Source organism: Populus alba, chromosome 1 (genome assembly GCF_005239225.2).
Source record: "Populus alba chromosome 1, ASM523922v2, whole genome shotgun sequence".
Lineage (NCBI taxonomy): Eukaryota > Viridiplantae > Streptophyta > Magnoliopsida > Malpighiales > Salicaceae > Populus > Populus alba.
The window spans coordinates 19748727-19766216 of NC_133284.1; the positions used below are offsets into that span (position 1 = coordinate 19748727).

The 17490-nt window shown below is 31.6% G+C and overlaps 2 protein-coding genes across 2 annotated transcripts; one reads left to right on the forward strand and one right to left on the reverse strand.

The window, feature by feature from the left end:
* LOC118042584 (clavaminate synthase-like protein At3g21360) lies at nt 1–1456 on the forward strand. Its single transcript, XM_035050297.2, has 3 exons — nt 1–494; nt 588–841; nt 940–1456. Exons 1-3 carry the CDS (start codon nt 126–128, stop codon nt 1298–1300), a joined length of 984 nt encoding a protein of 327 aa, XP_034906188.1. The 5' UTR covers nt 1–125; the 3' UTR covers nt 1301–1456.
* A 1450-nt stretch (nt 1457–2906) lies between these two features.
* LOC118042560 (lysM domain receptor-like kinase 3) lies at nt 2907–8259 on the reverse strand. The gene is made up of 11 exons (XM_035050262.2): nt 7045–8259; nt 6495–6572; nt 5587–5889; nt 5295–5437; nt 5125–5214; nt 4927–5032; nt 4238–4389; nt 4060–4157; nt 3829–3976; nt 3481–3588; nt 2907–3396 (listed from the first exon to the last, which is right to left on the reverse strand). Exons 1-11 carry the CDS (start codon nt 7646–7648, stop codon nt 3232–3234), a joined length of 1995 nt encoding a protein of 664 aa, XP_034906153.1. The 5' UTR covers nt 7649–8259; the 3' UTR covers nt 2907–3231.
* Nucleotides 8260–17490: the final 9231 nt, after the last annotated feature.

Genomic DNA, 17490 nt, shown 5'->3' on the forward strand with positions numbered 1-17490 from the left:
AAAAGCTTGACGACAGTCGACACGGCAGGCTAGCTTGTCGAAACACACTCCATCCTCCTCCTCAATCCTCATACAAGAAACCGAACCAGATCTGCAGACACCATCACACGTACGATACAGTAACGATGTCAAGTTCTTTCAAGGAAATCCAAATTCAACACCAAAAACACTACAGCAACATCACTTCCTTTCTTTTCCCTTCCGTTCTATCTCCCAACCCCTTCTCTTCCTCTACTCTTTCCTTCTTCACCGATTCTATTAGAGCCCAAAAACCCTTCTTGGACTCTTTGCTTCTGAAAACTGGAGCCATTCTCTTTAGAGGGTTTGATGTAAACACTGCGAAGGACTTCAATGACGTCGTAGAAGCGTTTGGGTTCGAGGAATTGCCTTACGTTGGCGGGGCAGCTCCTAGGACCAACGTTGTTGGTCGTGTCTTCACTGCTAATGAGTCCCCACCTGACCAAAAGATACCCTTTCACCATGAAATGGCTCAGGTTCTTCCTAAACACCAATTTTATCTAGCTTTAATCTTTCCTTAATCAACAAATTAGTTGGTATTTGATTTGTTTGCTTTTTTTGTTTTTCAGGTTCCTGAATTTCCATCGAAGCTGTTCTTCTTTTGTGAAGTGGAGCCAGGAAGTGGGGGAGAGACTCCTATAGTTCTTAGCCATGTTGTGTACGAAAGAATGAAAGAGAGGTACCCAGATTTTGTTGAAAAAATAGAGGAGCATGGCTTGATTTATACTCGAGTTTTGGGTGAAGAAGATGATCCTTCCTCTCCAATTGGCCGTGGATGGAAGTCAACATTTCTGACTAATGATAAGAGCGTGGCAGAGCAAAGGTTTGTGTGTGTTTTTTAAAACTTTGCGTAAGGCTGTTGATTGATTGATACTTTGGAAATGGAAATTAAATTCAGATGATCTAAACTTTGAACGACAGGGCTGCTAAGCTAGGAATGACGTTGGAATGGTTTGAAGATGGAGTGAAAACAATAATGGGTCCAATCCCAGCTATCAAATATGACAAGTCAAGAAATCGTAAAATCTGGTTTAATAGCATGGTGGCAGCATACACAGGGTGGAAAGATGCGCGAAATGATCCTGTAAAAGCAGTCACATTTGGTGATGGCCAGCCATTGCCAGGTGATATCATCCATGACTGTTTGAAAATCCTTGAAGAGGAAAGTCTTGCCATTCCTTGGCAGAAAGGTGATGTTCTATTGCTAGATAATTGGGCTGTTCTTCATGCTCGAAGATCATTCAATCCACCTCGTCGAGTCCTAGCTTCACTTTGCAAGTAGTATAATGTCTGTTATCTGACCTGCTTACAGTAAAGTAAAGAAAAGTAATAGCTAGACAGTTCTAAGTAACACAAGTAAATAATGATTTGCAGCACAATGATTTTGCTGAAATCCGATGCTTAGTTTTTCGAATAATAAATGTCACTGTTTACTGTATTTAGAAAAGGTTTTTTTACCACCAGAACAAGTGTCCAGTCCAATCCAATTATCGGAAACACTCTCTGGCAAGGTTAGTTTGTCACATTCTAGCCATGTTGTAGGTTCTCCCTCTCCTTGCTCCTGTATGCGGTCCCCCTAGAAGCCATTTGGAATTCCCATTGCCCAAGGAGTGGAACCTCAATAGCAAGCAATATTCTAGCTTCAATGGCTTGCAGAACTGAAAAATCCCTTAAGTGAGCCATTTTGCATGAAGGGCTGCCATGACACTGATCTAATTCCATGTCTGTGTTTTCGGGAGGGCACTTTTGAGTTTAGGCATGCTGATCAGAGCTAGAATTCCATTCCTTGTTCAATATAATTTTGGTTTAGCAGAAACAAAACTTGCAAATTTACAAGAATTAACTGATGTATTTTTTAAGTTAAGTGGCATTAGAACTGTTTAAATTCAACATCAAAAAATGTTGAATCTCAATTGATTGAAATGGAAACATCCCAATTCTTGGCAAGTTAATTAAGATAGTGTTTATTTAAAAAGTTGCACCTGTGTTTTAAACAAAATACAGATATAACATGTTTGATAATAAAAAAAAAACATAGTTTACTGTTTATAAATTCCACCAGCTTTTACATTTGGAATGTAGGGGAAGGAAAGCAACTCCTTGTTGCTGCTTATGTGGATGAAAACGTTAAACCATGCTACAGCTCCACTATTCCAGCTTAATCAAGTTTGGTTCAAAGCTCAAAATACATTGAATTAGATCAGACCAGTAAAATAAAAAATTATTTTTTATTTTTTAATTGTTTAATTCAAAAAACTAGTGTTTAATATTATTTAATAACACTACATAAATTAAACGAAAAATACTTGAATACGTAACATTTACAAAATTTGATCGCAATATCAAATTATAGATAATTTAATAGAACAATAAAAAATATTTTATATAAAATATTATTTATTTCATGATATAATAGCAATAATTAAATCTATAATATTTAAATTAATATTAATATATATTTTTTAAAATTATTTTATATGAAAAATACCAAAACATTAAACTATTTTTTATTCAATCTCAATTTCTACCACAGTTTTAACCAAACATATATAAATATTAAATCAACCTCAATTAAAAAATATTTTTTATAAAATAATTTTTTTTAAAACCACAGCACAAAAGCTTTCACAAAAAAAAAAAAAAAATCTATTCTAGTCAATGTTGCATTAATATATACGACCGACCACCATCTCTTGTGGCCAAAAACATTCTTATCCTATTCTACTTCAGAAGTCTCATAAACTTGAGCATAACTGCTTCCAGCTCAACAATCTAATCAAAACGATCTTATTAGCATCATCGGGTAGACTATAAAAATTTCATGATTATTGGACGCAATATATTGGAAGCTAGATGAGATCATAAACCAACCTACGACAATTGAGAACGAGAAAAAAGAAATGCTATTATATACGCAACTAGTTCCTTGTCATGCAAAACAGTCAAACCTTTCCTCACAGCATCATCAAATTTTACATTAAATCAAAAATTTGCACACAAATGTAAAAAATTTATACAAGAGCAATAATAAGTAAAGGAGAGAAGGCAATGAGAATGAAAAGATATGCAAGTTTAATACCACTATATTACTGCTTTGGTAGAATGTGAGGCTGTCGTGCACACGCTACTATAAAGACAAAAAAAAGACGGAAGGGGGGCTTCAAGGCAGCCAAAAAAGATGTGGAACTGGTCGGATGGAAGACTCCTCCGTTACTACCTTCCTTGGACAAGACCACTGAAAACTTGGCTGTTCCCAGCAAGAGTTGCTTCCCACTCAATGGAGGATAAAACAATTTGTGACAGGGAAATCACAACTTGCTTCATGTCAGGCCGTAGGATGGGATCCTCATCCACACATTGCTTTGCTAGCATGGCCAACTATGCATTGAAACACAGAAACAGAAGTTAGAAAGGTAAGTCACAGCAACATAAACAGGTGAGCATCTGATGTAAAGCATTTACCTTGAATACACAATCATGGGGATACAAATCCATCATATTAGGATCAATGAGGTCTTTCAAGCTTGACATGCTCATGGAGTCAGGTGAGTTCCTAAGAGCTGCTAGCATCTGCAATATTCACGGGAATGCTTTAAAATATAGCAACAAACATGGATGCTTACCGAGTGATGCAGATGCAACCGCACAAAAGGATACATGCACAATTGCAAAATAATTGAAAAATAATGTCAAAGCCAGAAAAGGTACAATAATGAACAATGACATTTAAATCATCCAGATCACTGCTTTGCTCAGGTACCATGTATTGATCAAGTTATGCTTCATTAGATGGATAGAAGCAAAACTTACAGTAGATGCCAGTGAACGTCTTTCAGGATTTTTTGTAACCGCACCTTCAGTTCTTATTATGGCTTCCTTCCCGGATATGATCTCAAAAAGAACGACTCCAAATGCATAAACATCACTCTTGGTTGTGGCAAGGCCATCACTCAAGTATCTGCAAGGCCAATGGTGAAAGGTTAGACTAGTTGAAGGAATAATAATAGATCACAGCGGTTGTCTAATAGTGTATTTACTCACTCTGGTGCTAGATAACCATATGTACCAACAACTTTTGTTGCTGTAGCTTCTCCCTCGCCTGTTTTGCCAACCAGTTTTGCCAATCCAAAATCTGAAATCTATAGGCACACTACCTTGTGAGATGCAGTGACGTTCATTGAGATGGAGATAAAATCAATAAAGTCTGATATGTTGAAACCTTGGCCCTGAAGGAACTATCAAGTAAGATGTTGCTTGTCTTGATATCCCGGTGGACATAGTGTGTTTTAGTGTGCTCATGGATGTACTCCAGGCCTCTAGCTGCATCAAGTGCAATCTGGACCCGCATGATCCATGAAAGTGGTGTATGACCTTCAAGTCAATCAAAATTTTCAATTTTCAGTTCTAATAAAACGGGTCCTACCAACATGCCTCACTCAAATTGCTCCCATTAACTGTAATATGAATGAAATGAACATGACAGCTTAATATAAGTTGAATTTTTTGTCCTTTTAGGTAGTTGCACAAAGCAAGAACGATCTAGATTCATGCTTAATGAAGTATTACGAGCTTGTTATTGAATTGAGGTAACTTATGGGAACCAAATGAACAACAAAACAAGGCATAAAAATGACTATATAGATATAGCAGAGATCTCTTACACAAACTATAGTTATAGGGACACTCCTTTTCCAGATGTAGTCTTGAGGTTTATATGTAATAAAAACATTTAATATCAAAAGAACAGGAAAAAAAAAATGCATGTTCCTTGCAGATGCCTTACATGTATCTATGTCAGAAGTAATTACTAGCAAACTTCCTTGAATGTTCAACACTTTTTCAGGAAAATTAATTTACAAACTTAAGAAATTAAAACCATCCAGAAGTTGTAAGGTTGCAACTTCTTACCCTTATTTTGGGGATCATGTAAATGACTTCTAAGTGAACCCTTCTGCGCATATTCATAGATCAGGAAGAGCTCTGCATCACTAGCTGCGTAGCCAATCAATTCTACCTTGACAATGTTAAACCAAAATAAGAGTCAGAGCTTCAAGTTTGTGAAACAAAAGGGCATCAAGCCAGTTATTCGATTATAAAAAGCATTACCAGATTTGTATGATGGACCTTGCACAGGATTTTCATCTCAGCCATAAATTCTTTAGTTTTTGTAGCAGTCATTCTCTTAATAGCAACTTCCTGGAAAGATTAAAAACAATATTATTCTTTATGTTATATGATCACCAGGTACCTAAGAAACAAAGAAAATAGCTAGATACCTGGTCATGAAGGTGACCATAATGCACAGAACCATATGTTCCATGACCAAGAAGACTAGAATCCAAAAATTCATCAGTTGCAAAAAGAATTTCTTCGTATGTAAAAACCACATGCTTCTCATCAAATACATCAGTTGCTAGACCTGTGAACAAGAATGTGAAGTCATAAATTTAAAGCTCAAAGTTGACAAGGAAAACACAACACCGGCACCAAAAGCATTAAAACCAATCCTTCACATCAGAATTCCAGAGATTATGTATAAATCAAAATCTGACAAACAGTTGGTAAAACCTTTAGGTATAGTAATCTGGTGGCTGCTAGACTCCCCATTTGTTTGCTTCCAGTCTACAGATTTGCAGCAGATGGACCTTCCAGAAGTACAACAAAAGCTTTGCTTGCGAAGAATATGAAACTTTTGAGAAATCTTGCCATCAGGAGGCTTGGCGTGACTTCCTCGAGATTCAGAAAAGCAACTTGAGGACTTAAGAGACACACAAATAATTATACATAATACAATCAGTGCAAGACCGATCCCAAGACCCCCTATGATCCATCCATATGGTACACGAGCCTTGTGAATTGTTGGAATATTTGCTGCAAAACACATAGCAAGTCATTTTGTGACATATAAGAACTCACACCACAGCTTAAACAGGAAGAATTGATGCAAAATAAGAAAGAGTGAGGAGCTTTGGGAACAGAAAAATGAAAACTTAAGAATTTCAGCATAAATGGTGACTTGTAATTATGTTCAGAGTCAATAAATTGAATTTATTTAAATCAAAAGAATCATTAATTAGTCTAGAGTAACCGTCAAGAAGGTTCTAGTGATAGTAAAATAAAAGTAAAAGTAAATTGCCAAAGTAGGATGACAGTCATAATCTGCTCACAGCCAAGATTAAGAATAAACTTTGTTTCATAATCAGCACATACAGCAGGTAATGTGCTTGAAAGATATGCAATGCGTTTGAGACTAAAGTAGTTTTTGCCATTACTGCACGCTTATATGTTCTGGTTAAATATATACCATGATATTGGTTTTGCTCAGCAGATGAAGCCAGGTAAACACACAATTATGGGCCAGATAACTCTCTCTCATACACGCTTGCACACCGTACACTCAGAATCATATCATATGTGTTGATGAAGTGCTACAACAGCCAGTTCATTTGTGAATTTATTAAGGTTCTAATCCGTACCTGAGAAAATGTCATCCGGAGGTGCAGGAACAGGAGCAGGAGGATTATCATTCTCCATGGGATAAGGTTCCCCGGGAACTAGAAAACAATAGGAGGGTTAAATCAATACACAAAAAAGAAAAAAGAAAAACCAAGGAAACTTCACCTATTAAATTTCCACAAAAAAAGAAAACAATATAAAAGCCCCGTTTGCAGAGGCAATGGTTAAGAGAACATAAGCAGAGTGGCATGTATGTAATGCTTTAATTTAAATTATTGTTCACGGAGTTGCGCTATGGAACATGGGAATTTTGCTTCTAGTTTTCACACCACGAAACAAAAAATAACGTTGGCAAGTTAAGCACCAGCAACCAAGTTAAGCTGAGAGATTGTTGTGATTGTGATATCAGCTTCTATGGACATAAGCAAAATATCCAAAATGAAGCAGCAAACAGAAAACAGATTTCCAATCTTAACATTTCCAAAATTCATCACTCAAAAATCAAAGCCCATTAGAAGAGTTACACATAAGGAATAACCAAAAATAACGCCATTGAATCGTAAGACTAACCTGAATTCAGAGGAATATAATACAGCGCACCAGCTGTAACATTATCAGGATTCTGAATCCCATTCACTGTCTCAATACTATCCATACTAACACCAAATCGACTAGACAAGGACTGAACTGTATCTCCTTCCTTCATCACATAACTCACCAAATAATTCCACAACCCACTTGAACACCCACAGAACAACCTCAATGACACGACAGCACCAACCTTTGCTTGTCTTGTTGTGTTGGGCAAGAAAGCAAGCCCGTCATAAGCATTGATCACGATATCATAAACATAACCCCCACTGAATTTCACTGTATATGTAGAGTTAGTCACATAGACTTTGTCCTTGGACAAACAAGAGCAGTTTTTCTTGATGAATATGTAGCCATGGCCATTGCCTTCTCTGGTCACATCTTGGGGTAACACATCAAACATGCTTTGAATCATTGCTAGAGTTTGGTTCTCCTGGGGTTTAAAGGCCAAAAAAGATGTGCACAGTCGTGTAGTTTCCGTACAGTTCATGGGCTGTGTTGAAAATGAGTGTAAAGGTCGGATTTGAAGACAAAGAAAGCATAGTACCGGAATCAAGAAACTTGTCCTTGCAAGATGATTCATTGTTCTTGAGACACGATTCTGTCTCTAACAAAAGGGGAAAAACTTGAGTTAAATTTAGGACGAAATGCTAGAAGAATACAGATTTGCTAACTTAGGGGCAAGAAAGAATCAAAGATTTGTAGTTGAAGAAGCGAGTTTTGAAGCCAAAACGTAAAGGAGTGAAACAAGTAGCTTGTATACAAATCTTGCTGAAAGAAAACAGAGTTGAGTGGCAAAAAGATTCAAGATTTAGACTTGATTCGATCATAAAAAAGGAAAAGCTAAAAACTACAGAAGAAAACAGCAAAACGAGCAGTAAAGAATATTTGGTATCGAGAAAATGAAAGATGAATGGATTGAATTGGGATCTACTCTACTCTACTCAACTGTGGTTAGTAACTGTGTTGGGTGTGAGATAAAAAAGAAGAGAAGAGAAAATGGTGGGTGATGATGATGAAAAGGAGGGAAGAAGTACAGTAGCTGCTATAGGCAGGCAGGCAGGTAGTCGTAGCTCATAGGGAGGTTTGAGAGAGAAAGACAGGAAGAGAAGAAAGGGATGAGAGGAGGAGGGCATTTGTTTTTGCTTCTTTATTATACATCTATGATAAGTTTCACTGTCGTCCTCTCTGGTAACTTGCTGTAAAATGTGAGAGAGAAAGCGACTGCAGGAGAGAGAAGGGGAGAGTGAAGTTGAGACTACAGAGACGAGATGACGATGATGATGGATGGGTTTCTGCTGATAATTTGACGCCTGTTTAATTTTACTTACTAATCTACCCTTTCTTTAATCTTTTCTATGCTTTTTAGCTAGATTATTATTATTATTATTATTAAAATACAACCGATTAAGATATTTAGAGTTCAATTAATCAATTTCTTGCTTCTTCTTTTTTTAAAATCTAGCCAAGAAATACATTTTAAATCTCTTAAAAAGCTAAAAACAAATCTAATTAAATGGGAAAAGGTCGTTCTCTCTCTCTTGTTTTTAATGAGTGAAAGGGCAAAACCGGGAAATGCTTTCACGGGATTAGGAGCCAAAAGGTAATGGAGAATGGATTGGGCACAAATTGCAAAGAGAGCTGGAAGAGAAGGGACAGTTGTCTGGGTCCCACACTAATCACAATTAGTCGCCGACTAATTGACAGCGTAACCCAGTCAATGAGGGAAGTCACGTTGACTTCAAATCCTTCGAGCCTAGTTTCGTTTACCGACACTTGCACATTTACGTTATACTAAGCTACGCTACACGTGTGATTAAAAAAAATATTAACATAACCTTAAAATAACTCTAAAAAATATCCCAATTAGTTTTTAAATTTATTCTTTTAAAGATAATAAATTTGAGTCTTATAAATTTTAAAATTACTAAAAATTTATATTATTATTAACTTTAGGGCCCATAAAATTAGTAAAAACACACATAAATTAGAATGGATACCAACATTAATCTAATAAAAATTAACATATACACATCACATTATTGTTATTAAATTCAATTAAATGGATAAGTCATGAAATTTTTTTATTTTATCTAAATTAGATGTAAAATTAAATTATATATAAATATCAAAAATATAAATATATTTAATTTCACAATTTCATATTTTTTTTATATGTTAAACACACCATATACATATAGAAATACAATATCAAATAGTCTTGTATGTATGGTAATAGGTGGAGAGTATATTTAAAGTGTTTTTAATTAAAAATATATTAAAATGATTTCTTTTAATTTTATTAAGAAAATATTATTTTAATATTTTTTAAAAGATAATAATTTAAAAACAGAAGATACAAGAAGGTCAAAGAAGCGAAGTCCTTGTACTAATTTCTAGAAGTTTTTAACTAGTACAAGCAATTGAGTATGAAGTCTCCCGCTGGTCTTTTATAACTTGTATGAGGTTTTGGGTCTTTGGATAAATAAACGACGAAAACCACTTTCCTATTCATCAAATCAACGAGGATATGTGTTGTGTACAGTAGTGATTGGCTAGAAAACGGCGTCATATCGAAGGCATGTGATTCCTGCCTGGAGGTGTACTTATTTTTTTATGAGAGATAATGTGGAAAAAATGAAAGGAGGATGGTCTGACAAGGTAGGGTCACACGTGGGTCAGGAGACATCTGTAAAAAATCTACTTTGATAATCCAGGCAGGACACGAGGGATCTAACCTGGAGCAGATACCAAACAAATCATGTGATATTCAACAGATTACACTAAAATAATCATGTCCCTTTTCTTTTCTTTCCTTTTATATATACACGAATAAATCTAAGTGCATCGTGACTAATCCTTTATTTTTCTTTACACTAAGAATGCGTTTGTTTAATGTTATCTTTGATATTTACGGTGTAAAAAATGTAGTTGTTATATGCTTGCTAATATACCATATTGCATTTTATATTGTAGGACTCGTTCAAAAATTAAGTTTAAAATATAATTTTTATAAAGCAATTTTTACATAATTTTTAATTGAGTTTTGTAAAACTTTATTTGTTTTTGCGTTTTAAAAGAAATTTTTTTAATTGTTTATATATTTTCAGATCATTTTAATGCGCTAATATCAAAAATAATTTTTTTAAAAAAATTATTTTGATGTATTTTTAAATAAAAAACACTTTTAAAAAGAAACCACATCCAAACATTTTATACATATTTTTTGCTGCACATAAACCTTAACTATAATTTTTACGAAACATACATTTAAATCCAACTAAATACACCTAACAATATTTTTAAAACTTATTTTTAAAAAATTATAACTACAAAAATTACCTTAAAAACAAATACAATCAAAATATCTCTTTTTTTTTTTCCTTTTCCTCTATGGGGTTTCAATCTATACTTTCAAAACTATTTGGCTGAAAATATATTTCATTGAAAAAGAAATTTGTAAACCACTTTTGGTAGAAGCAGCTTTTTGGGTTTTAATTAATAATAAAAGTATATTTTATAGATACCCCCATTCAAGTTGGAAGAAAAACAAGTGACAATAGCGTGATGTCTAGCCTACTTCTTTGTTTTAGTTTTTGGAAAAAAAAAAAAAAGAAAAAAAAAACAATAACTTATCTTTTCTTTGATATTATGAAATTACAGCTACCATTTGAAAGCTTTAATATTTAGAGTAGTACAATTCATATTTATTTAAAATTTAATTTTTTTATTAAAAATTTTTTATTTTAAGTTTTTAGATTATTTTGATATGCTGATTTTAAAAATAATATTTAAAAAATAAAAAAATACATATCATTTTACTATATTTCTAAATAAAAAGTATTTTAAACCATAACTGCTATCACAATTTTAAACAGGACTTATTATAAACTATCTTCGCGTTTTAGAAAATGCTACAAAACTCTCATTTTATATTCAAATTACCCTTGAGTACTCGCTACTTAAAAAATTCATTAAAATTTCAATATTATAAAAAGATATTTTTTAAAAAAATTCAAATCCAAAATTAAAAGGTGAAATTAACGTTCTTCACCTATCAAGAAAATTAATAAAGTTTTTTCCATAAAGTTTTTTCAATTCCATTATCTTTTTAAATAATAATTAATGCTATTAATTTTAAATATGAAAGGAGGCATGTTAAATCTTTAAAGCGTGTTTGCAGTGTGGTAGCGGTTGCTTTTCAAATAGCCTTTTGTGCCGAAATACATGTCAATGATTTTTTTTTATTTTTTAAAAATTATTTTTGATATCAGCACATTAAAACGATCCAAAAATTATAAACTACACTCAATTTTAACAAAAATTTTTTTTTTTAAATTTTACAAAACACAAGTGGAAACGTAGCCCCTAACACTACTTAGATGGTAGCTGGAATTCAAAGATATATTGGAGGACGAATATAATTTATTTATTTATTTAATCAAATATGAAAGCATCGCGGAAAAGTGGGGGCACCATGTGCATGCGACCGTCGCTGGAAGGTATATCATGTGACAGAGGATAATTAATGTAAGCCTGTCTTGTAATGAGATATCACCGTCTGGAGCTTTCTAGGTTTGGCATTGTGTCGAATTATATTTTTGAAAAATCTTTAATATTTTTTTAATTGTGTAAATAATAATTTTTAAAAAATAAAAAATATATTATTTTAATATATTTTTAAATAAAAAAATATTTTAAAAACAATCTTCATCACAGTCTCGATCCTTTTAGTCCCATGCCATAAAAACATAATATACCAATATTATTTGGAATTAATTTATTTTCCTTGTCTTTTTGTTTGTACTTTGTATTAAGTGAACAATCATATTCAGACTGGATTTCTTGGACGCAAATCGCTGATTTCCAGAGGATTTTGTCTCTTTGTGCTTAATCTTTCTCTCTAAATTTTAATTTCAGAACATCCAAAGGATTCTTGGATAATTTTCAAAACTTATTTTTATTTAATTTTATGATTTTAAAAATTTATATTTTAAGAAAATTTCATCCATCTAAATTATAATTATTTTAGTTGAGATTTCATTTCTTACTAAGAAAAACTGAGCATCATATGAAAAAAAGAAATCTTCAATCAAAAACTAAAAAAATAATAACATGATAATTTTGAAGCAAAGTACAAAAAAAATAAAAGAATAATTAATTTCAAAAAATTATATAAAATATTAACATAAAAAACTATTTTCATTGAATATTCATGGGCAATTTAAAAACTCTACAACTTGTATTTCTATAAATTTTCTTATAAATTAATTGTCAAATATTACCATAAAAATCTCAAGTCTTGTTTGAAAAGTAATGTTTTTAATTGTAAAAAGAGTTGTTACTTCTCATTAAAGATCAAAAATAAAAGTTGACCCACTTTATGAGAAGCAAAAGATCGATGGGCACGCAAATATTTTATCTTGTATGTCCTTATTTTATTTGCTTTCTCTCATTTTTAATGAAGGCTAACTATTGTTGCTAGAATTCATTTATTTAAAATTTATGAGGAAAGTTTTTTAAATTATTTTTTACAAAAAATAAAATAAGTATTCTTAAAAACTCCAATAATATATATTTCTTCTATCAAAATTCTTTTTTTCTATTAATTGTTTTTTACTTTTGACAAAGCAATGATTTTCTTATTAATAAAAACTTATTGCAATTAAAATAAATATAAGTCAAAATTCAAATAATTAAAATTAAGCAAGAAAAGAAATGCACATCTTTAGTCAAACTTCATTTTTCTTATTTATTAATTTCTTGTAACTTTGGAGAGAGCATAAATGTTTTTATGCAAATTACAATTATTCAAATAAAAACTCATCATAATTTCTAAAGCAATTGTAAAGCACAAAATAAAAATAAAAATATTTTGATTATTTTAATGCAACCATAAATAAAATTAAATAAAGAAAATAATATAAAAATTGAAAATGAAAAAAAATAATAAAAATATATATTTTATTTTCATTGAATATTTATGCCAATATTTTTTAAATATGTGCACATTACTTTCCTATATAATCATAAAAAAATAAATGTTAGAATTAAAAAAAAAATTACAGTAAAAGGATTAGCTATCATTTAAAAAACATGGAATGAGTGGGTTATTTCTTAAAGACAAAAATCTCTATATATCTTCTATAGTTTAGTTTTTTTTTTACTTTATCTTTATTCTTTCAGAAATTTCAGAAAATATCAAGAACTTTACAAGAATATATTTATATTTTGTAATGACTAGAAAATCCTTAATGCATCACAATAACAAAAAAACCACTAAATTAAAAAAAAAATCCAATAATTATAACATGCCTTCAAATCTTGAACTTAATTAAAACATTTTAACAAATACTTCATACACTACTTCAATTTCATTAGATCCTCCATTAACTTAAATATCTCTTAATTACAATTTCCATCTCTCACATTAGTCTTGAACCACCCTCTTCGACAAACACACCCAAAATCTTTATCAAATCCCTCTCAATTCTTCACTTTCACCAAACTAGTAGTCTCCCTTTCCAACAAACCAAAACATCTTCTATAAATCTTTAACCATATGAAAACAACAACATAACCTCTTGCAAGACACCATATTTTGAACATAGGTGCAATGGAATGTAATGAATTTTAGCATAGATACAAATCCTTTATATAGTCATGCCAAGATGAAGCTATATTTGGCCCAAAACTAATTAAATTGATAAGAACAAATAGCCTAAATAGCATCTATAACAAATGGTTCATCGTTTAGATTTTCTTTTTTAGTACAATCTAGAGAACTATAGCTCCAAATCAACATATCATGTCTATATAAATCCTCATCTACATTGTATACCATCTAAGCTAGCTCCATGTGGATGGCTTGTTGAGATTTAAAGTAGCCCCCTTTAATATTTTCAAAAATATACTACAACTTCATGGTTAGAAATAAATAAAGGTGTACACAGGCGTTTGATCTACTAATACTATTAGTTATAAATCTATTTTTCCTAGGAGAAAACAAAGTGCCTCTTGTATACTTATTTTAATGTTATACTCCTAATAGATTAAACAATGATACAAGGCTCAAAAGGCTTTAACAAAACCCCAATAAAAAGAAATTGAGGTTGTGACTTATGTTTGTTTCAAGGGTTATGATAAAGAAAAGGGTGTGAAAGATGAGGAATTTGAGCTACTAGCAAAGGGGATCAGAGCTAAAGAAAAAAAAAAGGAAAAGGAGGAGGGAGTAAGTACCGGGAGAGGAAAGTGAGGGGATGGCAGGGTGACACGATCAAAAGATTGATGTCTTATCTCAAATGCAGGAGTGTCAAAGTAATAAATAACCTGGCAAAACTGGGGTCGAACCATAGGGAGGTGAACTATATATATATATAACAAAAAAGTTTATGAGAATTTTATGGGATATTAACGTTGTCAGGTATTCATGATGTTAATTTATGTTAATAACAAATTAAGTTCCTTTCATAACACAAGTGTCGATTAAACCATATAGTAGGCTATGAAAGGGTCAAGCATTTATTATACCAAGAGTTATACAACATAAATCTAGATTAATCATTTAACAAGCAAAATATTAATAGTGAATAAGATAACAAATACAAAACATGTTAGTATCAAACATTAAAGTCCATGTTGAGTTTACACTATACTTATTCTTACACCATTAGTGTAACCTTTTTACCTTGACATAATAAACTTAACTAAACATAATGAAAGAGAGAAACATAAATAAACAAGATAAGAACATAAATAAGATATAAGTTAACTAAGTAAAGGAAAGGAAATGAAAAACATAAACAAGAGATTAATATAATATAAAATAAAACTTGAACATTACAAAATGAAAAGAAAGAAAGTAAGAAAATGATCTTGATCTGAAAACCAAGATGTCTAAATGTATGGTAAATGCCTTCTTTTATAGGCTAAAATTCAAAACTATTGATTTGATAACTAATTATTAAGTGGGTAGCCACCTCTTGACTTAGTGACAACCATTATCTTTTTGTTTGAATAAAATGTCATTACTAACATTAGAATTTGAATAGATAGTCTTCATGAAAGTTCTAATCATTTGTCTCAGCTTTTCAACAAAACAAGAATGAGCTCATTTGGACTTCTATAACTCGAGATATGGGCTAAATACTGAATAGTGTCTAGGCTGCATAATAGATTCTGAATTCTCTTTTGTTGCTACAATTTGAACTTGAAAACGACCCTTTTGAATCTTGGACTCTTCATGAAAGTTTTAGGCCTATGTCTTAGCTTTCCATCCATATAAACCAGACCTAAATCCATGTTTTATAGCTCCAGTTATAATCCAATAACCGAATGATGTTTTAGTTTGAATTGAACCAGCATCTCTTCTTTAAGCTTAGTCCTCTCTTTGTCTTTTCACTTTTAATAGTTAAACATATCAATCAATCATTTAAATTGTGAGATATGCTTGCATTTAAATTGAGCATTTACTATAAATTAAAGATATCTTATATTATCAGACTTGTTATTATAAAACATGCTTAAGTTAGGGATTTTAATGATACTTTAAGTGCAATATGATGATATAAAACCTTGATAAAACTACACTTTTAAGTACTAATCACACCCCAACCAGCTTATTACTAGTCCCTAGTAATCAAAGCGTTAAAATAATTTGTGACATTTAGAAGCAATGCATTCATCATTCAACTTCCATTAATCTATCTAGATAAACAAACTCTCATTAGATTTATTTATCTGCTTCATACTTCATAAACAAGATATTAATAAACCTTCCTTTTGTGCTCAATATATCAACACATAGTTATGGGGCTTTGCTTGGATGAAAACACAATTTTGTTCTAATGTTTTTTCTAAAGTTAACTTCCTTGAGTTGGGATTTATTATATTATCAGACTTGTTATTACAAAACATGTTTAAGTTAGGGAATTTAATGATACTTTAAGTGCAATATGATGATATAAAACCTTGATAAAACTATACTTTTAAGTACTAATCACACCCCAACCAGCTTATTACTAGTCCCTAGTAATCAAAGCGTTAAAACAATTTGCGACATTCAGAAGCAAGGCATTCATCATTCAACTTCCATTAATCTATCCAAATAAACAAACTCTCATTAGATTTATTTATCTGCTTCATACTTCGTAAACAAGATATTAATAAACCTTCCTTTTGTGCTCAATATATCAACACATAGTTATGGGGCTTTGCTCGGATGAAAACACAATTTTGTTCTAATGTTTTTCTAAAGTTAACTTTCTTGAGTTGGGATTTATTATATTATCAAACTTGTTATTATAAAACATGCTTAAGTTATGGAATTTAATGATACTTTAAGTGCAATATGATAATATAAAACCTTGATAAAACTACACTTTTAAGTACTAATCACACCCCAACCAGCTTATTACTAGTCCCTAGTAATCAAAATGTTAAAACAATTTGCGACATTCAGAAGCAAGGCATTCATCATTCAACTTCCATTAATCTATCCAAATAAACAAACTCTCATTAGATTTATTTATCTGCTTTATACTTCATAAATAATATATTAATAAACCTTCCTTTTGTGCTCAATATATCAACACATAGTTATGGGGCTTTGCTTGGATGAAAACACAATTTTGTTATAATGTTTTTCTAAAGTTAACTTCCTTGAGTTGGGATTTATTATCATTTTTTTTCTTTTTTCTTTTTTAATATATATACATATAACTTAAAACGTAATGCATCTTTAACCCATATAACGAGCTTTAGGCTAATGACTCTCAGACTAGTTGGTCTTAGGGCATTAGGTGTTGAAACACTCCTACGAGCTTAGTAATTCGGGTTGCAGATACTAATACATAGATAATGCAATGTTTGATTCTCTTAAGCTTTTCTCCTCAACCCATGTAACAAGCATTGGGCCAATAGCTCCCAAATCAGTTGACTTTAAGGTGCTAAGTTATGCTTTGAGCAAGTTGAGTGTTGACTATCTCTTACTTTTCAATAAATGCATACAAAGTTTCTTTAAGATTTCTTCTAGGAGGGGGAACATAATGAGATGCATATCTATGAGAATTTTGAAAATTATGGTGTGCTTGAAATGGTGGCTGTGAAGTTTGTGCATTATTGTTACCATTCTTCTAACTGAAATTTGGATGATTTCTCCAACCAGGGTTGTATGTTTGTGAGTATGGATCATGATTTGGCCATTGAAAACTATTTAAAGTATTAGCTTGTTTATGGAGACATTCCTTGAAAGAAGGCAAAGTAGGACAATTATTGGTTGAGTGTTCATTAGTTTCACAGATTGACATATAACTTCTTGAACAGATTTCATCTGACCAATCCTTTTCAATTCTAGTGCCTCAACTTTTCTAGCTAAATATGCAAATTTGCCTTAGAGGTTATGATATTCCCTAAGGTTGTACATAC